Here is a 24,424-nt window from a genome sequence, read left to right on the forward strand (position 1 = left end):
GGTGAAATATAAAGTGTGAAATATCATATTTAGCCATTTTTTTTTTACGAATTTTCTATTATTTATTTGTCGAATAAAAAATTGTGCTTACTTTTGTAAAAATAATGTTTTAACAAAATGATGCAGCCAGCACAACCTCATCAAAACACATTTACTGTAGTCATCAAAAGGCCAAATAGGCACCACAGTTGGGGCTTAAGGATAGCTGGAGGGTGTGATCTAGACTCTCCTATTGTAATAACAAAGGTAGGTTTTTTAACCCATAAAAAAGTTGTGAATGTATTCTACCTACTGAAATATAAGTTTTCTATGTACTGCTCATGCATGAGGTGAAGTTACGTTTTTACCTATTGCAAAATGGACTTTCTTTTGAAAAATAGGGTACTTTTTTCTATCTATTTATGCTGGAGTGAAAAGGAAAACAATTTATATCGTTAACTTACCGAGAATTTGTGCTCTCGTGATTCCTCTTGATAATCTTGCTGCTATGATCAATGAATTACCTGACACCTAGATGTCAATCTAGTCATGCATGAGGTGAACTTACGTTTTTACCTATTGCAAAATGGACTTTCTTTTGAAAAAGAGGGTACTTTTTTCTATCTATTTATGCTGGAGTGAAAAGGAAAACAATTTATATCGTCAACTTACCGAGAATTTGTGCTCTCGTGATTCCTCTTGATAATCTTGCTGCTATGATCAATGAATTACCTGACACCTAGATGTCAATCTTCTAATATAGATTGTCACCCCCACCCTACTTTGTAGACTGACGTTTTACTCTCTGGAGCTTTACTTTGTTTTTGCCATTTTCCGATTTCCTCGTCAACCCGTTTGTGATGGAAAAATCAAACACTTTATAGATTATTTTTGTACAACCATCTAACGGGATTTTCAGACCCCCTAACCGTTTCCCAAAATATTTCCGTTCTCCGTTATCGTCGAACACAGTATGGGTTAATTTGATTTAATAGTTAAAAAAGAATAATATAAAAAAAAACACTGATGTTCATTTTGGCACTATCTCAACATCCTCCCTTTCCCCTTGCTGCATTTCTAAGATCAGTTATTGTTATATTGTTATCAGCGTAATGTATGTAATGTGTTCTCTTCTTCTTCCTGTAACAATGCAAACTGTTTAGTTTTATTTCATTTTTGGGAGATTTTTTTTTTTTTTTACATTTTCCGGTGAAAGGAAAGATGATGAAATACCCAGATCAAGAGTTTATAGTTTTTCGTATTGGCTCATTTTTTCCCCAGTTTATATTTTTTGTTTTAATGTACTTTTAGCTAGTATGTGCTAATTACTTATAAAGAAATTTATGATTTACGCAGAACAACATTTCGAGGTAATTTAAGAACTTGGTAAACGTTTCACAAATTTCACAATCATAAATTTTATGGCCGTACAAGCTAAACAACTTTTCTCACAACTCCCTCCTCAGACTCCTCTCTTTCTTTCTTTTTTCCTCGTTTTGTATTTCCCTCTCCTCCCTCTGTTTTTCTCCCCTCTCTTCCTCTCCTTTCTGGATACATAAAATGAGTTAAATACTTTGATTACACAAATGAGTCACCATGCAAACAGAGAAGAAAATCTCGAGACCCCCCCAATGCTGACCGGTATTAGTGCATACTGCACAGACAAAATAAATAATTAGACAAAATAATGTGGTCAATAAATATAATTTAATAATATGTATATTCAGACAGCAGACTTTTATGTCTTTCCATCTTTTCTTCGATGATCAAATTTTCCATGTTATCTCCATTTTTATTATGTTTTTCGTATTTGTTTACATGCAAGACTAAACAAATTTGCATTTTTTCTTCTAGATTTTCAACAATAAATCTTAGACGGAATTAGTTTTTGAAAGTAATATGATGTGCGTTTGTGCAAGAAAATTTTAGTGAAGTTATTCTTTTCAATGATAAGGTTCGAATGAATTCTTGGACTAAATACAATATTAGAAAATGTCACTTGATATTTGAAGCCTGTTTTGCCAAAAACTTTTGAGTCGGCAGTCGAGGCAAGAATTACCTAGTTAAAATAAATAAAAATAAAAACCATAACCGAACTCTGAAAAATTGCGATTATTATAGTAATCCCTAAAATTGGGTAGAAATGTAAAATTTGAGTACGTACTTATCTACCTAGGCATTTATGTGTGAATAAAATTTACCTCGTATCTAGGTACCCTTAAAGGGGATGAAATTAAAACATTCAAATTGTATGAACGCCTGGTTTCTTTATGAGTATGCAATGTGCTGGGAATAAAAACGGGGCAACTTGGAAATTGAATTAAGACCGAGTAAATCTAGCGGAAAATTTTTAATCTGACGCTCTGATTAGGAAAATTATCCACTGTCGAAGTACGAACTTGAAAAATATTTAAATGAATATTACTCTAAACTTGATGATTAACAAGAATGACAAAAGTTCATGTGGCTTTGTTATTTTGTACTACCTACCTACTGTATTATCTTATACTCTATGTACGTATTAACTTGAATTGTTACTGCTTATTTTGCTTTTAATTTTCTGGGGGGGGGGGAAGAGTTTGCTTACAAAACTAATCGTGTACATAGCTAAATTATTTTATTTTTTTACTATTAAAAAAAGTAATAAAATTAAGATTTATTAAAAATTCAGTCGAACAAACGAAAGCCTCATCTCTTCTTTGATCTAACGGGGACCACTCAATTTAATTTCAATTTTAAAGCCGTACAGGTTTGCAAAAAATTGCAGTCCGTTATTTTGAATTTCGGAAAATGGTGCTTCATGGAAAATGAGTTTGACGTTTCTGACTGAAATCAATTAATGCATCAATTTTATCCCATTCTGTTCCAGGTTTATCCAGGAACTCCAGCCGCCGCAGAACTCAAACGAGGGGACATCATCCGGAAAATTGGAGACTACGATTCTCGAGATCTCCGACACAAAGATGCCACCAACTTTTTCCAATCGTCGGACACATCCATTTCGCTGGGTATCCAAAGGTATGACTTTGTTGCTTAAATTTCCGCCTGTCGACACCCTGATGTGAGTAGATTCAGAAAGGAGTATCACAAATTAACCCCGATCCCCACAGTTGATTCTTGAACAATTTAAACATTATTAGAAGACAATTAGAAATAACAGAAGATCAGATCACTTAAAACAGTAATAGAAGAAGCAGAACAGTAAGTGATAGTGTAAATCCCCAGCTGTTGATAAGCACCCTACCTACAATACTATAAGAGAAAAACCTCATGAATTGAACCACGAAGATTCAGAAATAGTTTTGAATATTTATTGACACCAAAGTCCGACGGTTAAAGTTACCTGAGAATCATCGAGATAGCAAACTGAAGCAAAGAACAATTTCAAAGATTTTGATAAGAAGTTGGACTTCAACAATATAAGAGAAAAACCTCATGAATTGAACCAGGAAGATTCAGAAATAGTTTTGAACATTTATTGACACCAAAGTACGACGGTTAAAGTTACCTGAGAATCATCGAGATAGCAAACTGAAGCAAAGAACAATTTCAAAGATTTTGATAAGAAGTTGGACTTCAAAATTTATCTAATTGGGGCTTCATATCCAGATCTTACTTTCCATTTCTCTGAGATATGAAATAGTCAATAGTGCAGTAACTGTAAGGGGTGCAATAGTTACATACTGGACTCCACACACAGGAATTTCGTCAGAAAAGACCATTATGTCAATGTTATGTAACCAGTAACTGTGGGCCCGAGCATTAGTCTATTATACCCGGTGCTGTTTTTCAGAAATCCCCCTGGAGAGAAGAAAGCCGCTTCCGGGAGTAGAAGCGTTACGCCCCTCCCAATTGTAGACTATTGCCAGAAGGAGTCGAAAGCTTCATCAGCGTCTATGTCAGTTGTAAATAGTTTCCACGATTTCCTGGATCACCAGCACGTGCATAGGGCCCAGGCTGTGGCATCCCCTTTCGAACTATCCTCGGAACATGACTTGAACTATGTTATCAAAGAACAGGTAAGAAACATTTTTTTCCTAACCACATTTATGGTAAAAACATGAATGATGCTGTTCGTACACTATTCAGTTAGGACCAAAGGACTGAAGAGTCTCTTGAAAGTCTTCATTTGATCCATCCATTGTCTCTCAGCTTTGTTGTAGTTGGGGAGAGGGGAAGAGAAAAAAAAGTAAATGCATCCTGTGAATGCAAACATTTTTTATAATACTTTTTTATTATTATTTTTTGGCATCCATTAACTTTGATTAATCATTATTTCGCATACCCCGCGCCAAAATAATTTATGAGAGTTGACCTAACTACGTATTTTCCGAATCTTGCACCAGTGCACTCTGCAGTATGAACGCTTTGAAACATCTCTGTACAATGTTCCTAATGTTGTGCCGTTAGGCTCAATAAAGTTAACAATGTAACGTCTGCTCTACTTTGAAACACTTTATTTGTACTGCTCTACATTAAATACTCCGCAGTGTTCGTTAAACGAAAATGAAATTAAAAGCGGAGCAATTGAGTGAGTGCAAGAGAGAGGGAGAGAGAAAAAGAGAGAGGGAGGACGTGAAGTTCGAGACATACTTATTGAAGGGTGACCTATTTTAAATTTCAATTAAACTTTTTTTCCCAAGGAATGTGTTCGTTAAACGAAAATGAAATTAAAAGCGGAGCAATTGAGTGAGTGCAAGAGAGAGGGAGAGAGAGAAAGAGAGAGGGAGGACGTGAAGTTCGAGACATACTTATTGAAGGGTGACCTATTTTAAATTTCAATTAAACTTTTTTTTTCCCAAGGAATGAAAGCACTTAGCTCTTGGTCTAATTTTTAATATGCATGCAATAGGAAAAAATAATTATCGCTCGTCTTACGAATTTCATTAATTCTTTACCTGCATCTGCACCTGAAAAATGTAATTTTGATTTAAAAAATATCAAGCACACTAGGGAGTCTAGGGACCATTGTCATTTCATTATATAGCTACCCAAGCTTAACAAAAAAGAGAAAAAAATGTGTAAAATAGCATTTTATTGTACATGAGTGTTGCAACATTTAATGTGAACTCAGTTTTAGATTGACCATTCTTCATCATCATCATCATGTTTATCAATCCTAGGATTGGTTTGTAGATCGCCACTCGTCTCTATTTGATGTTTTCGTCTTCATCTCCGTGTAAGAGCTGCTCCCGGAGTACTTCACGACTTGATCGATGTAATTCAGTCGTGGTCTGCCTCTTCCTTGTCTTCCTTCTCTCTTCCCTTCTATGATGGAAACCATGTATTCGTTGTGCCGGTAAAGGTGGCCTATCCATTTATGTCTTCTATCTTGTAGCATTTTCCAGATCTGTCTTTGTTCACCAACCAATCCCAAAACTCTCTCCTCTCTCACAGGATGATTACACTCAGGCCGGAAACTACATCAGTTTATTATGCACATGATTGAGTAGGTAGGTATATCTTTTTTTATGAGTACCTATAATAGGAAAAGTTAGTATGATTAGTATCGCAAAGTTAAGTACAATAGATAAAATATCATCGTATAAAACGTACAAATTTCTAATTAACTTCGCTGTTTTATTCATAGTTTGATGCAAGTCCCCGAGGCTTTAGTCTAGAACTGGGTTTTGTGAAAAATTCAATTCGTAACTTTCTGCAAATAAGGGTTTCCAAGGTCGATATAGTCAAAGGAGCTTGTCGGATTAACTTCGAGATAGAACCTTGGTATATTTTCTTCTTCTTCTTCTTCTTCTTCTTCTTTTTCTTCTTCTCCTCCTCCTTCTCCTCCTTCTTCTCCTCCTCCTCCTTCTTCTGCTACCTCTTCTTCTTCTTCATCATCCTCTGCTTTTCCTTCTTACTTTTGAATCTGGTGAGAGTTCTCCGAGGATTAATAAAAAAGGGGAAAAATCTGAAACAAATACCTGCTAAGATTAAGAAAAAAGAAAGTTAATAAAAACGTAGTCTCAGTTCCGGGTCAAGTTTCTCTTCAAAGGTCAATGACAATAAGAAAATCTCTATGAAAGATGGAAATTGAAAAGGAAATGAGAAAATTTAAGCCCGTGAGCTTATTCTAGCAAACTTGAGCCTGTCAGAAAAGGTTCAGTGTTAAGTTTCAAGTGAAAATTTATTTTAGTTTGTAGTCAAGTGAACTTGAGGAGATTTGGGGAAGTGAAAATTACGTATTATTTATTACCTAATGAATAGTAATAGTAGGTACCTAGGAAAAGGATGGATGGGGATTTTTTTTTTTTATGCCGATCTAGGTGTTTGAGATATTTTTTTAGACTTCATATTATTCAGACCCAATTCACTTTCGAATGAGTCCACTTAGTCCACTATCAGTTCGGATTTAAAAGATATTCAATGCTATCTGCAGTAAGAATGGAAAGAGAAATGTTACGTGTAATGCATTTATGAATTTGAGATTTTTCTAACTCAACACACGAGTCAGTAGTAGGTGTCTTGAAATTTCACCAGCCGTGCTGATATTGTGATGAATCTAAGAATAGAATTTTAGAGGTTATATAGTTTTGGAAGTCCACCAAAATTTACGTCCATCTCAAGGTGATGTTCGTTCGTATAGTTACAACATACGAGTATACCTATAAAGAAGCAAATCGAATCACAGCTAAATATTGATCAATATTTACAAAACCATTCTCGACCGAGCAGTTACCTCGGGCTATTTCTGCCACCTTGTCAAGGCATGAACGAGAAAAGAATGCAGGAATTAATTTGGGTAACTATACTCGTAATCCGGAAGTCTGAGGTTCGACTTATACCTGAGTCCGTGGAATTTTCTTGAAACCCCTAAATGTTCCACTAAATTAGTTTCACTAAAATGTCTTAACCATAAGACTGCATGTATTTGTAAATAAATACAAGTGTGCCTCCTTTTGACACCTACAGTAAGATTCTTCAAATTGAAACATGTAGGTGAAATAAAATGATATGTGAATTTTCTGAAGTTATTACATGAGGAAAAAATATCACATCAGAAATTTACGAGAGAAAAAGTACGCTCGTAGTTTCCTTGCCATTAGGTAGGTACTGGGTTATTTATACGTTCACGATTCACAGTACTTCCATTCTTACTCTCAAGTCAACAGACAGTTCTTTGCTACCTATATTAGTATCTCTACTTTCATCCAAGACGGCGAAGGATCTGGGTTATTTATACGTTCACGATTCTCAGTACTTCCATTCTTACTCTCAAGTCAACAGACAGTTCTTTGCTACCTATATTAGTATCTCTACTTTCATCCAAGACGGCGAAGGATGCAGTTTTCATACAATGGTTTAGAAATTAAAAAAAAAAGAGGAAGACAGAGAGAGCTTTGTATTTACTACATTGTATTTCATGCATAGATAGAAAAACTTTTTACCTACTAAACTTATCTATGTATAAGAAAAATAGGGAGGGTTTTTTGGTGGATGTGCCAAAATTACCCAGTCTTCTACTAAGAGGAGTGGACACAGAAATAGTGAGGTAAAAGTTTTAGTGGGTTTGTCAAAATGGCGAAGGATGTTTAGAACGTAGGCAGTTTCGAAACAAACTTTAGGTATAAATTTCAAGTCGGGAAAAACAAAAGGCAAGGCTTTTGTGATTTTTCTTTTCAAGATCCAAAACGAAGATAAACAAAAGTATTATTATTTATTATATCTTCAACAATGGGAAATGGTTTTCTCAGGAAAAATGAGATACAGCTTTCACTGCTAATCATAAAATTTCAATAGCCTTCAACTAATTGGGGCTTCATATCCAGATCTTACTTTTTATTTCTCTGAGATAGTCAATAGTGCAGTAACTGTAAGGGGTGCAATAGTTACATACTGGACTCCACACACAGAAATTTCGTCAGAAAAGACCCTTATGTCAATGTTATGTAACCAGTAACTGTGGGCCCGAGCATTAGTCTATTGTACCCGGTGCTGTTTTTCAGAAATCCCCCTGGAGAGAAGAAAGCTTCCGGGAGTAGAAGCGTTACGCCCCTCCCAGGGATTGTAGACTAATTATATCTTCAACAATGGGAAATGGTTTTCTCAGGAAAAATGAGATACAGCTTTCACTGCTAATCATAAAATTTCAATAGCCTTCAAAGTGAAAATCAAGATCTAAAGAAAATTTTCCTGCTTGTCTGATATTGCTTCAAACATATTTGCAAATAGGTAATGTTGTTGTTTACATTTTCGAATTTCGCGAGAATTATGAGAAAATTTGGCACCAAGTTGTGTACACCTCATATTGCTTCAAACATACATATTTGCAAATAGGTAATGTTGTTGTTTACATTTTCGAATTTCGCGAGAATTATGAGAAAATTTGGCACCAAGTTGTGTACACCTGAGAGCATATCTTCGTCCAGTGTAAGTACACTCACATGATACATAAATAATATATAACACTCGCAAACATAGCAAATTAATCCATGCACATTCTTCTGTCCTTCGGTACCACTCTGGGTTAAGTAAGTCCCTGGATTACTAGAGCCTATAATTTTGGCCCACTGCTTTGTGACAAATATACAGGGAGCAGCGGGAAAAAAGATAAAAAGAAGGAAGTTGACATTGATAAGACAGAAAAACACGAGAAGAGTTTTAAACAACTTTCAAGACAAAGTCATTTTATAGCTCCCATTTCCTGATATAGGTTTCTCTAGTCTTGTTATATAACACTCACAAACATAGCAAATTAATCCATGCACATTCTTCTGTCCTTCGGTACCACTCTGGGTTAAGTCCCTGGATTACTAGAGCCTATAATTTTGGCCACTGCTTTGTCACAAATATACAGGGAGCAGCGAAGAAAAAGATAAAAAGAAGGAAGTTGACATTGATAAGACGGAAAAACACGAGAAGAGTTTTAAACAACTTTCAAGACAAAGTCATTTTATAGCTCCCATTTCCTGATATAGGTTTCTCTAGTCTTGTTTACTTTCGTATATTTAGTAGGAGAAAAAATAAATAGAACGAGTAATGAGAAAGAATTTCTCTCACGACTCTCTTGAGGAAGGAAGTAGAATTTCAAGAAGGAAAAGTCTCTTTCATATATTCCTAATTTACAAGATTTGCATAGTGTTAATATTACCCTTGACAATTGTAAACCAATGCTTGAACCTGGAATTGAAATAAGTCTTTATTCGCCGCCCATCTGATGGGCTATTTTTAGTTTTTTGCTTACGTTAATTTTTTCGAGATTGTGTATTTCAAAATTTTTCTTTATTCGCCGCCCATCTGATGGGCTATTTTTAGTTTTTTGCTTACGTTAATTTTTTCGAGATTGTGTATTTCAAAATTTCGTTTTCTAACGCTGTCATGTTAATGTCACAGACTTTTCGAGGCGCTCAGATGTTTTTGTGAAGACAGTACATTAAGGTCATCATAAAAGCATGACAAGATAATGTTCTCTACATTAGGAGAGATTATGTTCCCTAGGAAATCTTGATAAGGGTTCAAGAAAGTTACAAGTGGATAGGTCTCTATTCTGTCAATTACTGCTAAATTATTGGACTCAAATTGAACTTCGTACATTTAGAAACTTCACTGCTTGTCTATAGTTTAATCAAAGTTTGAACTCATACATCGCATTGTCAAAAGAGCACAAACAACATTTATTTTATGAACTACCTAATGTCCGTACTTTGTCAAAAGTTTGCTGGAAAATCTTGCTTTTACGAGTAGGTGTGTTGTTCTCTGTAAGGTTGCACATTGTTATGGAAATAAGTTAGGATTTTGTTGGAAAGTAACTAACGTAAGAACATATTCTATTTAAGTAAGGAGGATGTGGCTTAGAACTTTCAGAAGCCATTCTGCCTCGCTTTGAAATGAGGTCTGTGATATAGGTACACATGTTTATTGAAACTAGAACTAAAGGAGTAAATAAATTCCACACAAAAGCATTGAATCAATGATCAATAAAGTGAATACATGCTGAAAGGGAAAAGTCATTAATGCAACGCCATCGTTGCAATATTGAATGAAATAAGTTAGGATTTTGTTGGAAAGTAACTAACGAAAGAACATCTAGGTATTTAAGTAAGAAGGATGTGGCTTAGAACTTTCAGAAGCCATTCTGCCTCGCTTTGAAATGAGGTCTGTGATATACACATGTTTATTGAAACTAGAACTAAAGGAGTAAATAAATTCCGCACAAAAGCATTGAATCAATGATCAATAAAGTGAATACATGCTGAAAGGGAAAAGTCATTAATGCAACGCCATCGTTGCAATATTGAAATCCTGGCATTGGAAAAAATAATGGAAAGGGATGATGTATGCAACAAAAAGTTTTTCTTCATTAAAGAAAAACACACATATAAATATGATGAAAATATAGAAGTTGTATATTCTGACGTACCTATGATACAGTTTTCATACAATGGTTTAGAAATTAAAAAAAGAGGAACACAGAGAGAGCTTTGTATTTACTACATTGTATTTCATGCATAGATAGAAAAACTTTTTACCTACTAAACTTATCTATGTATAAGAAAAATAGGGAGGGTTTTTTTGGTGGTTGTGCCAAAATTACCCAGTCTTCTACTAAGAGGAGTGGACACAGAAATAGTGAGGTAAAAGTTTTAGTGGGTGTGTCAAAATTACTCGTAACATAAAATTTAATTATAGTTCAATGTTCTTATTTACAGGCAGGTGAGAGACAGAGAAGCGTTAGTATTTTAGTGGATGTGCTGAAAGTACCAAATGTTGTATTCCAGGATAAGACAGGAGGTAAATGAAATAGGGAAGATAGTTGTATCTACCTACATAAATAGGGAAGATAGTTGTATCTACCTACATAAATAGGGTAGATAGTTGTATCTACCTACATAAATAAATTGTTGAATTGCGGGCGAAGGGAGGAATTAATACATAGATAGAATGGTATAAATTTAAAGTGTCAAAATTACTCGTAACATAAAATTTAATTATAGTTCAATGTACTTATTTACAGGTAGGTGAGAGACAGAGAAGCGTTAGTATTTTAGTGGATGTGCTGAAAGTACCAAATGTTGTATTCCAGGATAAGACGGGAGCTAAATGAAATAGGGAAGATAGTTGTATCTACCTACATAAATAGGGAAGATAGTTGTATCTACCTACATAAATAGGGAAGATAGTTGTATCTACCTACATAAATAAATTGTTGAATTGCGGGCGAAGGGAGGAATTAATACATAGATAGAATGGTATAAATTTAAAATATACCTTGTTTATAATGCCAACATAGTGTATGTAGATGTTGTGGGCACCTATTTATAAAGCATCTATTGTTACACACGTATGAAAACACCTGTGGAATGTTTGCGTAATCATTGGAATGTTGTCTGCTTTCTTTCCTTTTGGAATTCCATTCATGTTGGATCTGTTTTCTCATTTGAATGTTCCGAATACATTTTATTTATAAATTGCGTTAACCCACGTATCCCTCGACATGTGTGATCTACTGATCTAGTTATCCGTGAAATTCACTTTAGAGAGGGTAATGTTAAAGATTAGACCTTTAGCCTCATGAGGGCACTTGAGTCGTTTTATGTTAGTTGTGTGGCAGGCAAGTCAACCTATGAAATATCAAAAGAAGAGTTTGCTTACACTTTGGAGGACTTTTCTGTCCTACCATTCAAACAGTGTGTCTGTTCTACTCTATTAAAATTTCATTATATCCAAGGAATAGTAGGAATACTATTAGGTACAACGTGTTTTAAGATACCTGCCTGGAGGTATTCGACCAATAATGTCAAACACATACTTGGATGTTTATGAGTATTTGGAGTGTTTTTGATGTCAAATATTTACCATCGTAACTGTCCCCTCGTCCTTACCTCCCACTACTTACATTTATGTGCCCTTTAACCTCGGTGCTTGCAGATTTTATATTACTCTACTTGACCCATATTATCAACTTTTACAACAAAAATTATCGACCCTACGGCGTGCCTCCCGTGTTTACAAATTTAAATGTTACTGGAAGGAGGTCAGATTTTTTCAAAAAAATTAAATATAGAAACACCAGAAAAGAGGGGTAGCAATTTAAAATCGTTGCCAATTCAGATTTGTATAGAAAAAGTGGAAAAATACGCTATAATTATGTGTTGAAGAGAGAAAGTAAATGAATTTGGTCAGTTTTGTGTAGGAGGGTTTGAAAATTTTCAACTTCCTTTCTTCTTATCAAAACTATTCACTCTTTGGATTTTGTGATTTAAACAAACTTTTCGATTCCAGTACCAGTTCGTTATCTTCCAGTGTAACATTGAATTTTGTGTTTCGGTGTCTTTTTTTAAATATTTTTCTTTTCTGTCCTACCATTCAAACAGTGTATCTGTTCTACTCTATTGAAATTTCATTATATCCAAGGAATAGTAGGAATACCATTAGGTACAACGTGTTTTAAGATACCCGCCTGGAGGTATTCGACCAATAATGTCAAACACATACTTGGATGTTTATGAGTATTTGGAGTGTTTTTGATGTCAAATATTTACCATCGTAACTGTCCCCTCGTCCTTACCTCCCACTACTTACATTTATGTGCCCTTTAACCTCGGTGCTTGCAGATTTTATATTACTCTACTTGACCCATATTATCAACTTTTACAACAAAAATTATCGACCCTACGGCGTGCCTCCCGTGTTTACAAATTTAAATGTTACTGGAAGGAGGTCAGATTTTTTCAAAAAAATTAAATATAGAAACACCAGAAAAGAGGGGTAGCAATTTAAAATCGTTGCCAATTCAGATTTGTATAGAAAAAGTGGAAAAATACGCTATAATTATGTGTTGAAGAGAGAAAGTAAATGAATTTGGTCAGTTTTGTGTAGGAGGGTTTGAAAATTTTCAACTTCCTTTCTTCTTATCAAAACTATTCACTCTTTGGATTTTGTGATTTAAACAAACTTTTCGATTCCAGTACCAGTTCGTTATCTTCCAGTGTAACATTGAATTTTGTGTTTCGGTGTCTTTTTTAAATATTTTAATTTTTAAAAAACAACAATGATTCTTTCTCCAGTTCCTCAAGCTAAAACTTACAACGGCCAAGACCCAGAGTCTGCCTTGCTATGGGTAAGAAGGGTTTTTCTAAAACTGAAAACAATATTTTATAAGTGAACAAAAAAAAAAAAAAAAAAAAAAATCAACGGATCATATAAAACTAACAAGACAATTGACTCTTGCTCATTGATACTTAAAAAGATAAAGCGCTACAACTTCTGAAACCCCGTAGTCTAAACGAACAATTCGAAACTTTCACACTAATGGATCGAATGAAATTTAAAAATATTTCTTTTTATCTCATAACCATAATTTTGTCCTCTCTGGTTGGAAAAGAGGTTGTAATATATTGCACTATATCAAATTTAACACGGGTGGATCCCCGACAGAGTGTACAAAACTTCATCATATCAAACATTTTTTTATTACCTCCAAAACTAAACCATAAAAAGTCCAAAAGCATTTTTTTTATTACTTTTTATAAACCTTAGTTTATAACTTTTTTAGATCCCCAAAAAATGAGCTATATTATGGAGACAAGAGTGAGAGGAAAATTAACATGGTGATCACATTATTTGTTATATTGTTCAAGACAATTGCTTGGGCTAACTTTGAAATGAAAATCAATAAAATACTCAAATTTTTACAAAAGTATATTACAGAATTTTTGGCTTGATAAAGAGTAGAATAGAGTAGGTGTTTCGAACACACATAGCCCTCTCCAATTTATAAAAAGATCTAAGAAAGCTTTTTCATATGGAATTCAAACTACATATTTAATCTTAAGGACTTTGGTTTCCACAATAAAAAAACGTACCTAATTCCTGGGTTACTTCTTCAATTACGTTCTTACTAGACAAGTATTTTTAACAGGTGTTTCGTGGTTTTCTAATAGGGGCGAAGGTGAATAAAGAAAGAAAAGGACTTTTCAGTCTCATTCTGGCAGTATAAACAGGGTATATTCTATTCTACTGTACTAGTACTCCAGTCAACTGTAGAACTCTCTCAAAGCTTACCTGCCGTTTATTTTTTCAGCCTTACAGAACCACCCCTCTGGTCCTCCCAGGGGCGAAGGTTAAGAAAGAAAACCCCCCCACAGAATCCTACCTGCGACACCACCCGAACCGCTCCAGTAGTCAACTGTAGAACTGTCTCAAAGCTTACCTGCCGTTTATTTTTTCAGCCCTACAGAACCACCCCTCTGGTCCTCCCAGGGGCGAAGGTTAAGAAAGAAAACCCCCCCACAGAATCCTACCTGCGACACCACCCGAACCCAATGATGCGAGCCTCCCCTGGACATTACGAATTTGGAAACAGTGAGCTGTCTTACAAACAGAAGGTGAGAATTTTTGTTTGTTTTTTTTTTTCTATGGCAGGATTCTCGCTTACCTCCATTTACAAAAAGCCCACCCTAAGGCTTAGGCGTAGGGGCAAACACACTTATACTAGGGGCCACTTTTACTTTTTCCTTTAAAATATCAATAAATAAACTGGTTTATTTTTTATTGTTTTTTTTTTAATTATTATTTTTTTAAGAAAGAAAAAAACCCTAAAGGCTGGGTTAAGCTTGTACGAATGGCAGGATTCTAGTGAGCTCTTCCACCTAACCAGGAGGATTTTCCTTTCCCTGTTCCTCTTGTTTACAATTATTATTTTTGTAAGAAAGAAAAAAAACCCTAAAGGATGGGTTAAGCTTGTACGAATGGCAGGATTCTAGTGAGCTCTTCCACCTAACCAGGAGGATTTTCCTTTCCCTGTTCCTCTTGTTTACAATAAGGAAAAGGGAAAGAATTCATTTGTTTGAGCTTAATTGTGTAATATGTAGTGTTTATTTATCGAAAGATACCTACTACTAAGTCCCTTTTGCTCCAAATCCAGCAGTAAGCTATTACCGTCGTCAAATAATCAAATAAAATTTTACCTATTAACCCATTGCCATAAACGACCTTTTTCTGGTCAGGAATAAAGAGACAGTTATCTAATTTTTATATATTTATTTAGTCCTAATCATGATTACCCTAGGAGAAATACAGGTAAAAGTAGATACACAATAAAAAGATATGTTAAGAGGGTTTCAAAAGGTCAAGGTCAAAATAGAGGGCCAGATAGCTGGAAGTTTAAATTCCTAGAAGCAACTTTCATTTATTTATTTTACCCGGAAGTATGTTGCAGAAATTTTACTGTTAAAATATGGTCATGGTTTTAATTAAACTAAGGATAAATAGATAGATACCTATAAGTAGCACAATGAACTTGGAGCTATTGACATCTACTTGTAGGAGTATTTTTGGAAGTTACTTAATGGCAATCGACAATGTTACACATGGAATAAAACCACCTGTGCAAAATTTCACATATTGATTGGAATGATGCCTGTTGTCTTTCCTTTTGGTGTTCCATTCGTGTTGGATCTCTTTTCTCATTTGAATGCAGACAGTTTGTCTTAACATTGACACAGCTACAGTATCAGCTCTGGGATTTTCATACGAGATTTCCCTGGAAAAAGGAGTATTCCCACTAACATGTCAAAATTAGTTCTGTCAATAAACAAGGAAAACTTCGCGCTAATAATTTCCCCTGGGTAAACTTCTCTATAGCATTTCCTACGCCATTAGTTCAACATATTTAGTGTTTTTTACTCAGCTATCTATGTCTGCGAGAGATTTTTTCTCTGGCGTTAAATACATTCCACATTAAGGTCATCAGATACCATGACGTGAGCGAAAGAAAAACAGAGTTGGAGAAAATATACGCTGAAGATATAGCCATCAGCTATGAGATGGTATTTATTATACCTTCAATAGGACTTTTGTTGAAATTTTATAAAAGTTTACTAAAATATGAAATATGTAAGGAAAGTACCTTTATAGAATAAAATTATTTACTAAGAGTTATCTTATTTTAAAAAGAATAAAGACGTATAAATAAGAGAATGAATAATGCATGCACAATTTTTGTTCATTTGTTTGAGCTTAATTGTACAAATGGCCTTTCTTCAACTCATTTTTATGTCGTTGATGGGATTCGACGACTATGTGTGTGTTTATAATATGTAGTGTTTATTCATTGAAAGATACCTACTACTAAGTCCCTTTTGCTCCAAATCCAGCAGTAAGCTTTTACCGTCGTCGTCGTCGTCGTCAAATAAATAAAATTTTACCTATTAACCCATTGCCATAAACGACCTTTTTCTGGTCAGGGATAAAGAGACAGTTATCTAATTTTTATATATTTAGTCCTAATCATGATTACCCTGGGAGAAATACAGGTAAAAGTAGATACATAATAAAAAGATATGTAAGATAGGGTTTCAAAAGGTCAAGGTCAAAATAGAGGGCCAGATAGCTGGAAGTTTAAATTCCTAGAAGCAACTTTCATTTATTTATTTTACCCGGAAGTATGTTGCAGAAATTTTACTGTTAAAATATGGTCATGGTTTTAATTAAACTAAGGATAAATAGATAGATACCTATAAGTAGCACAATGAACTTGGAGCTATTGACATCTACTTGTAGGAGTATTTTTGGAAGTTACTTAATGGCAATCGACAATGTTACACATGGAATAAAACCACCTGTGCAAAATTTCACGAAACTTGCAATTTACAACCTTGAATCCCTGCAAAAGCTCATTTCCTCTAGTATGCAAGATAATAACTACTATGCTTGGGAGAAAGCAAAACAAATGAGCTGTGTACTCTGTACCGTTGCACTGAAAACTTTGTAATAATTTGCGCTTTTCCTGTTCTAGGTTGCCGACTCAGTACTTAACCGAGTAATTCCAGACAGTCAAAGCAAAACTTGCAATTTACAACCTTGAATCCCCGCAAAAGCTCATTTCCTCTAGTATGCAAGATAATAACTACTATGCTTGAGAGAAAGCAAAACAAATGAGCTGTGTACTCTGCACTGAAAACTTTGTAATAATTTGCGCTTTTCCTGTTCTAGGTTGCCGACTCAGTACTTAACCGAGTAATTCCAGACAGTCAAAGCAACCCCAACAGACACGTAAGTCCAAATGTTTTCAAATAGATCAAAAACAAGTTTTCAAACTTTTTTCCCATTAGGTATTAGAGAGAAATCCAATTGACCTAATTTTGGTCACTTTATCTACCTATGCTTCAGGGAGTACCGACAGATGTATAGGTACTTGGTAGTATGGGTTTCCTCACAATGGAGGAGTTGCAAGTGGGTAAAAATTATAAATAAATGGTCGATTCCTATGTAAAAAGTTGTGAAAAATTCGAATCTGAGGTCTTAATTTTGGTCACTTTATCTAGGTACCTATGCTTCAGGGAGTACCGATAGATGTATAGGTACTTGGTAGTATGGGTTTCCTCACAATACATAAATGAGAGATTTGTATGAATGCCTGTAAATTCTGTATGTATGCAATGTGCTACACACAAAACATCACATGTTAGGTAGGTACCTACCTACTTGCAATAGGAAAAACTATAAAAACCTTCGAAAATATTGTTTTCAAATGGAGATTTTTTTGTTACTTCTCAGGTTGTAAACAGGCCTTACAACACCCCCATTGGACTTTATTCCGAACAAAACATTGTTGACAGTATCAACCACCAGTATGGACACTCTGTGCCCCACCCTCCCCAAAACACGTAAGTCAAGGCCAAGGGTAAGACTAGGTATTTAACAAATCTCCTGGTAGAAGTGTCAGAGTTTCATTTACTAGTCTAATAAATGACGTAGGTTATATGATTTAGGAAGGGAAAAATTGAAGTTTACTTAATTTTTCTTGAAAATTATTACCCCGATTTTTCTGTCTTCTTCTAAAAAATCACCTTTTTAAGAGTAAGTTAGTAATTTTCACTCCCAAAAAGTCGAGACACACTTTATTCCACACCCAGTGTAAATAGAAGTATGATTTAGGAAGGGAAAAATTGAAGTTTACTTAATTTTTCTTGAAAATTATTACCCCGATTTTTCTGTCTTCTTTTAAAAAATCACCTTTTTAAGAGTAAGTTAGTAATTTTCACTCCCAAAAAGTCGAGACACACTTTATTCCACACCCAGTGTAAATAGAAAAGTTTAACAGGAAGTGTTTAGAGTAATAGAAAGCTGACCTTTTCAGGTGTGATTAGACCCTGGAGATTTTTCATGTTTAGAGATCAGTAAACTATTTATCAGTAAGTAACAGTCAGAAGATAAGCGAACTTCATACGCTGAATAGAAGAGAGCGAGAAGGGGGAAGGGAGAGAAGGGAGGGAGGGAGAAAGCTCTTCAGGGAAGGGTGTGCAAACTGTCTCGACTTTTGAATGGGGTAAAATTAAATATTCATTCGCTTTTTCACGTAGGTAAGCACTGTTTTACGCTTTGTCATGTCTTCGCTATATGCTAAACAGAAGGGTATTGTTTTGGACTCGATGTTTACACAGTCATTCAAATTTCACATCCCTGTTTTCAAAACACAAACATCAACGTCATATACTTGCTGATAAATATGTATGACTACGCTTATCTCCCCCCCGAGGTCAATAATGTGCCACTCGTACATTTACTTCCCTATACGCTTTCAGTCTAGTCGCCAATTTGTGATTTCTTTTGGAAATCGGTTCGAGTCCCATGAAAATAGAATACGAGTAACGTCATTAGTAACATTATTTAGTAGCTTCATTTCGAGGCGAACATTTGTAGAAGCTTTGCTTCAACAAATTAATACCTATTTAAACCTCAAAACCGATGGCATAATAGGACTTTTTAGACTATAGTCTTAGCCGACAGTATAAATAAGGGATATTAAAATATAAATAAATTACCTAATTAACTCGTTATTTTCACTCCCTCCTCGAATGGAACAATATAAAGGCCCCTTGACAATGAGGTATACACTTTGGCAACAACTACAACCCTGGGTAGAAACGCCGGATCATATTTAAGGCAAGTTTGCCTGAGAGAAAACTTATTTTCTCAAAAGAAGTGTTTACTTTGCACAAACGTTTTTCCCATGAATGCAGCCACAGAATTGAAAGCACGAGGAGGTTTCAGTTTCGTCTCAGGGCCAGAGTAGCCATTTCCCCCCGTTAATGCATTTTGAGTATTTTTGACCTCAATGGAAAAAATATGACCTATGCGTTCGTTTTCAATTTCATTTTCTCCCGATATGTTTGCTCAATGCACTTGCTACCCCTCTCCTCTATTTTAGCCTGAGAAAACTTGGGATAAGAAAGCACTAGATAGAAATATTGCTCGTTCAATACTTTAGTTTTTATCTAAATATTTGCCAAAGTTATTTTTATATATGAGTTCAATTTTCGTTTATATTTATATTACGTACACCTAGAATCTCCTTCACTAAGTTGTTATTTACTTTCACAACAGAAAAACTAATGGCGGATTTCAGCAACATTTATTAACGAATCATTAAGCCGATATAAAACGCTCATTCGTCGCAATAATATCATTTCATGTTTGACCTCTAAACGCACTTGGTGAGAAAAATTTCAGCACATGGCCCTGCTAAGATTACGTGGAATGCCAAATAGTATTGAAAGAGAAGCACGATAAAAAGCCATTTTTTACGAATGCTTTAAAACTTGCCGGATGTCGGTGTCATGTTACCCTCTCCTTTCATGTTAATCTGTTTTCATTATTTTATGCTTATTTCGCATGTTCTAACTAGGATGTACCCTTTAATATAGTCTAATTCACTTATTGTAATTGAAAATGTATGGATAAGTGTATAATTTACTAGGTACTGTCACGGCATGAAAAAAAAAATTGCTTTTAATTTTATAAAAATTACAGTAATGATAGTTTTCTATCAATGTAACTAAACCACTTGTTGAATTTCTAAAAAAATTGCTTTTAATTTTATAAAAATTACAGTAATGATAGTTTTCTATCAATGTAACTAAACCACTTGTTGAATTTCTAAAAGCAAGCAGCTCCAATTTTTTAACAATCTGTTCATTACCAACCCATCAATTTGTTTGGATAGCGAAAATCAAATTATTCCCGTGGGATTCACTATTAACAACAAATGACAGTGCCTGGTAATGGCTATTTATTTTAACAGTTAATATTGTGCTCTATTCAAACTTCACCACACAAAAATAATGAGTCTAAAGTATATTTCAGCATTGTAGACGAAAAATCTAATGATGATGAAAATCTAAAGAAATTATCTTGTTATTTACAAATGAGTTTTACATTTAAAATTATTCGTTTTTAAAAGCTTTCTTTGGGGGTTCACTTCATAAAATTAGGGTACTATAGTATACTCCTATTCTCATACAAAATACATCACAATAAAAGCATATTTTATTTTTATTGCTAGTTTAGGTACTCTATAGTTGTTGAAGATGTTATTTAATATATAAATTTATTTATAGGAGTTAATGTATAGAGTCAAATAAAAATCTTTAAACATAAAAATAAACTGTCCAATGACACAAATAGTATGATTAAATTGTGAAGGAATGCATCTGTTTCTTAACGTAGTGAAACTTTATTTAATTTCCTATTAAAATGTTTATTTTCTCTCCCCCTTCCCCTCTTTCTCCCCTCCCCATTCCTTAATATACAGCCGTAGAATCCATTTCTCCACTCCCAATAAAAACTATCCCTACACTTCTTACTAATCTGTTTGATTGCTAAAATATTAACACTCGAAATTTGCATTTTAACGTTTTTTTTCCCCTTAATAGACTAACAACCAGTTTAGCTCTTTCACAGTAACCTATACTAACTCTTTTGTATTATGTTTCTTAGTTCTTTCTTTTAATAATATGATTTCTCTTTTAAGTTATCTTTGACAATCAGTAATTAACAATTTTATTGTTAGGTAATATTATTATCTATTATTTTAAATTAATGTTTGTGTATTTACTTCTTCTTTTTTTACTTTTGTCTTTTGATCTTGCCCCGATTTTTATAAAGAAATCGTTATAATCATGTAGATGAATTTGAAAAGGTAACAACAATTTTCATGTCTATTCTTCTGTCTCGTAGATATATTATTTTCCCTTATTGATATTTTCTTCGCTTATTAAAACACTTACAGACCGTGTGATAACTTTTTTTTTTTTTCCTAAATAGACTAACAACCAGTTTAGCTCTTTCACAGTAACCTATACTAACTCTTCAGTATTATGTTTCTCACTTCTTTCTTTTAATAGTATGATTTCTCTTTTCAGTTATCTTTGACAATCAGTAATTAACAATTTCATTGTTAGGTCATATTATTATCTATTATTTTAAATTACGAGTAATGTTTGTGTATTTACTTCTTTTTTTTTCACTTTTGTCTTTTGATCTTGCCCCGATTTTTATAAAGAAATCGTTATAATCATGTAGATGAATTTGAAAAGGTAACAACAATTTCATGTTAATGTTCTCTACATTAGGAGAGATTATGTTCCCTAGGAAATCCTGTTAAGGGTTCAAGAAAGTTACGAGTGGATAGGTCTCTATTCTGTCAATTACTGCTAAAATAAATTATCCGACTCAAATTAAACTTCGTACATTTAGAAACTTCACTGCTTGTCTATAGTTTAATCAAAGTTTGAACTCATACATCGCATTGTCAAAAGAGCACAAACAACATTTATTTTATGAACTACCTAACTAATGTCCGTACTTTGTCAAAAGTTTGCTGGAAAATCTTGCTTTTACGAGTAGGTGTGTTGTTCTCTGTAAGGTTGCACATTGTTATCATGTCTATTCTTCTGTCTCGTAGATATATTATTTTCCCTTATTGATATTTTCTTCGCTTATTAAAACACTTACAGACCGTGTGATCAAATAACATTTCTATTGCTCTTAATAATTGTACATTTTCTTCTCTTTATCTAACCTTATTCCTATCCGAACTCGAATCGAAAAAAATACTCATTGTAGTTATTGTAACGGCCGTTATTTTCTAAATTAGAAAAGATAGAAATTTTGATTTCGTAAATATTGTATTTAGAGTGTTGGAAGACTTTAATTACAAAACTATATTTACTGTTTTGCATGAAATGTATTAAAGTTTTTATTTGGAGTATAAATACAGAGTATTCTGAGTAAAAATACTTACCTGTGAGATTTTACTCTTGTAATGTTGTAAAAAGTACATAGCTAAGTACGATTTTTATGTAAAAAGCTCGGAAATTTTTCTCTCTCAACATTTTATATATCTAGTAACAATCATTCTTTTGTTCTGTTGATTTTGTTAGTAAAAAGATTTCTCTTTAACATGCTGAAATAAATTTTAGCTTCATTATTAATTATTTTATTTTTCGCTGAAATAACACCACTTGTTCCCCTCTCCTTATCATATCATCGAATCTCCCCAAAAACATATTTTTTCAGCTATAAGAAAACAGTAGTTTATGATCCAGCAAAATCTGAAACGTTTAAAGCTTTGCAAGAGGAAGAACTTGTTGGAGGTCATGTCCAGGAGATACCTCAGCCAGTACAACCAAAAGTTTTCGCGCCACCAAAAACCTACACAAAGGTAAAAGAATCTCCAAACAAAAGCTCATTTTCTTGAAAAGAGTGAGAGACTAGGTATTGATTTTAAAAGTAAGAAGAAGGTAAAGATTATAATGAATCGGTCTCATGACCCGTCAGCCGTCTTATGTCTTTCATGAAATCCTCCCTCTCTAACACTGAGGAAAAAAGTTCCACTCCAAGATAGGTACTCCAATATGGGTACATGTTGTTTCTCAACGTTATTAAGTATCTGCTTGCCAGTCTCTAAATCATGTTGTTATAAATTATTTTCTCTAAAAGTACACCATTTGAGAGTTGAAAATGATAAATGTACACGGAAAATCTGAAAGTATATTGTTTCTTCAAATTTCTCCGCTCTTCTTCTTTTTCCTAATGTTGTTTTTTTTTTATTTATTTATTTTTCTAGGGAGCTTCCCCCCAACCTCATCCGACATCACCACATCCAAATGTAAGTAAGAAAAACCCATTAACCACTCCGATACAAAGACGAAAAAAAATGGGGTTGAAAACTTTTCGTTTTTCTTTTTGCAACTTGATGGAGACAAATATTGAAAAGCTTTTGGCCTTTGAAATACTCCGCGAAATGTGACGAACTTTATTGAGTGGTTTAAAGAAAGATATAATAATCATGAAGGTATGTGAAAGACAAAGAACTTTCTTTTGGTATAAAATATAATTGAAGAGATTAATATGATTATTTTATTATTTAAATAATCCCTACTACAGTTAATAAAATGGGATCACGAGCACGGGTCTTAGTCTCTCATTAGGTAGTCTAAATAAAGTCTTGAAACAATTTTTGTAATTTCTGATTTCAGGCTAACTTTGGCATGACCACTGAGGAGATTCACCAGAGCAATAGTTTCAAACGCCTCATGCATATGGTGTTAGAATGAACAAGACTAGCTCAGACCAAACCTCGATGTATTCTGAAAACTTATCTGTACCTAACCCACATTTAATATTAAGCCTTTGACAATAATATACAACGAATGTGCTTAATTGTTCTATTATAATTTATTTATTATGAATTGTGACATATTTTATTTATTATACCTATACTTATTTATTTATTGAATAATATTTATTTTAAATTTAATAAATTATTTATTACTCTCGCAGATTATTATTTTTTATTGTTAGATATCACGGAGTGTTTTCATTTCCTAAAACAAGATCAAACTGCGAGAGGAAGAGTTCCGAAAATAACAATGGAAACTAGACACATTATTCATTTGATGTAGGACGATTTGATCACAGGCTATAGTCATTTCAATCTAAATATTGGAAGCTCATAAATATAAAATGAAATGTTGGCTAACTTTAAACATGACGATCGAACATCCGACATTTTTATTTGTCGCTTTACTTATTATTTCCTCTCTCTCTTCTATCTTTCTCACCATTTTATCCATCCCACTTCATTCAATAGAAAGTGTGAAGCGTTCTATTGAATCCACTTATTAAGGTCCGGATTGAAAGTCCAAGGGGACACAGGAGATTCCGTTGAAATCTGAAATCAAAGTAAACTAATAAAGTCGACTTTCAACTTGGCAATATTGAAAATTAAAATGAAATGACAAGACAAAGTTTGGAACACTGAGAAGCGTTCGAGATTTCGACAAGTTTCCTAACTTTCAGCCTCAACTCGGAACTTTGCATAATTCATAGCAATTTCACTTTCAGACATTGAGAACAAAGTTCTTGCTGTTCCCAAGGCAGGAATATAATTAGCAATCCTTTACTTCATTCAAGATGGTCCACTAATTCCACTGTGTAGATTCTGCTGTACCGCTACCTTTGTTTTCAATTTATTTTCAGCTTTCAAATAGATCCATCTTTTCAGGGGCACCTTTCTAAGGACATCTAACGTATACCTGCACCAGTTTTCGATACAATAATTCAAGGCGATTTTTTTCAGCCCTGTCTTTGATTTTGGATATACATCCTGACGGGACAAATAATTAGACTAATACTACTGGATACTCTACGAATGGGT

At 33.9% G+C, this 24,424-nt stretch overlaps 1 protein-coding gene and 1 long non-coding RNA gene across 3 annotated transcripts; both read left to right on the forward strand.

Moving 5' to 3' along the window:
- Positions 1-23,546, forward strand: LOC103517780 (PDZ and LIM domain protein 3). 2 transcript variants are annotated; one of them, XM_008482828.3, is made up of 10 exons: positions 1-246; positions 2,849-2,997; positions 3,773-3,998; positions 14,151-14,306; positions 16,915-16,974; positions 17,479-17,588; positions 18,796-18,867; positions 22,282-22,426; positions 22,832-22,873; positions 23,244-23,546. In XM_008482828.3, exons 1-10 carry the CDS (start codon positions 118-120, stop codon positions 23,319-23,321), a joined length of 1,167 nt encoding a protein of 388 aa, XP_008481050.1. In that variant the 5' UTR covers positions 1-117; the 3' UTR covers positions 23,322-23,546. The 2 variants fall into 2 exon arrangements, with proteins under 2 accessions (XP_008481050.1, XP_008481058.1); XM_008482836.3 differs by lacking the exon at positions 18,796-18,867 and having other exon boundaries at positions 2-246.
- LOC113470853 lies at positions 12,733-14,088 on the forward strand. Its single transcript, XR_003393759.1, has 2 exons — positions 12,733-13,039; positions 14,003-14,088. It is a non-coding gene; the product is annotated as an uncharacterized LOC113470853 (long non-coding RNA).
- Positions 23,547-24,424: the final 878 nt, after the last annotated feature.

Source organism: Diaphorina citri, unplaced genomic scaffold, assembly GCF_000475195.1.
Source record: "Diaphorina citri unplaced genomic scaffold, Diaci psyllid genome assembly version 1.1 scaffold57, whole genome shotgun sequence".
In the NCBI taxonomy this organism is placed as follows: domain Eukaryota; kingdom Metazoa; phylum Arthropoda; class Insecta; order Hemiptera; family Psyllidae; genus Diaphorina; species Diaphorina citri.

Coding starts and splice junctions, on each gene's coding strand:
- LOC103517780 (XM_008482828.3), top strand. CDS start 118: ATGATGCAGCCAGCACAACCTCATCAAAACACATTTACTGTAGTCATC. Junction 22,427..22,831: donor CACCAAAAACCTACACAAAG/GTAAAAGAATCT, acceptor TTATTTTTCTAG/GGAGCTTCCCCCCAACCTCA. Junction 22,874..23,243: donor CGACATCACCACATCCAAAT/GTAAGTAAGAAA, acceptor TTCTGATTTCAG/GCTAACTTTGGCATGACCAC.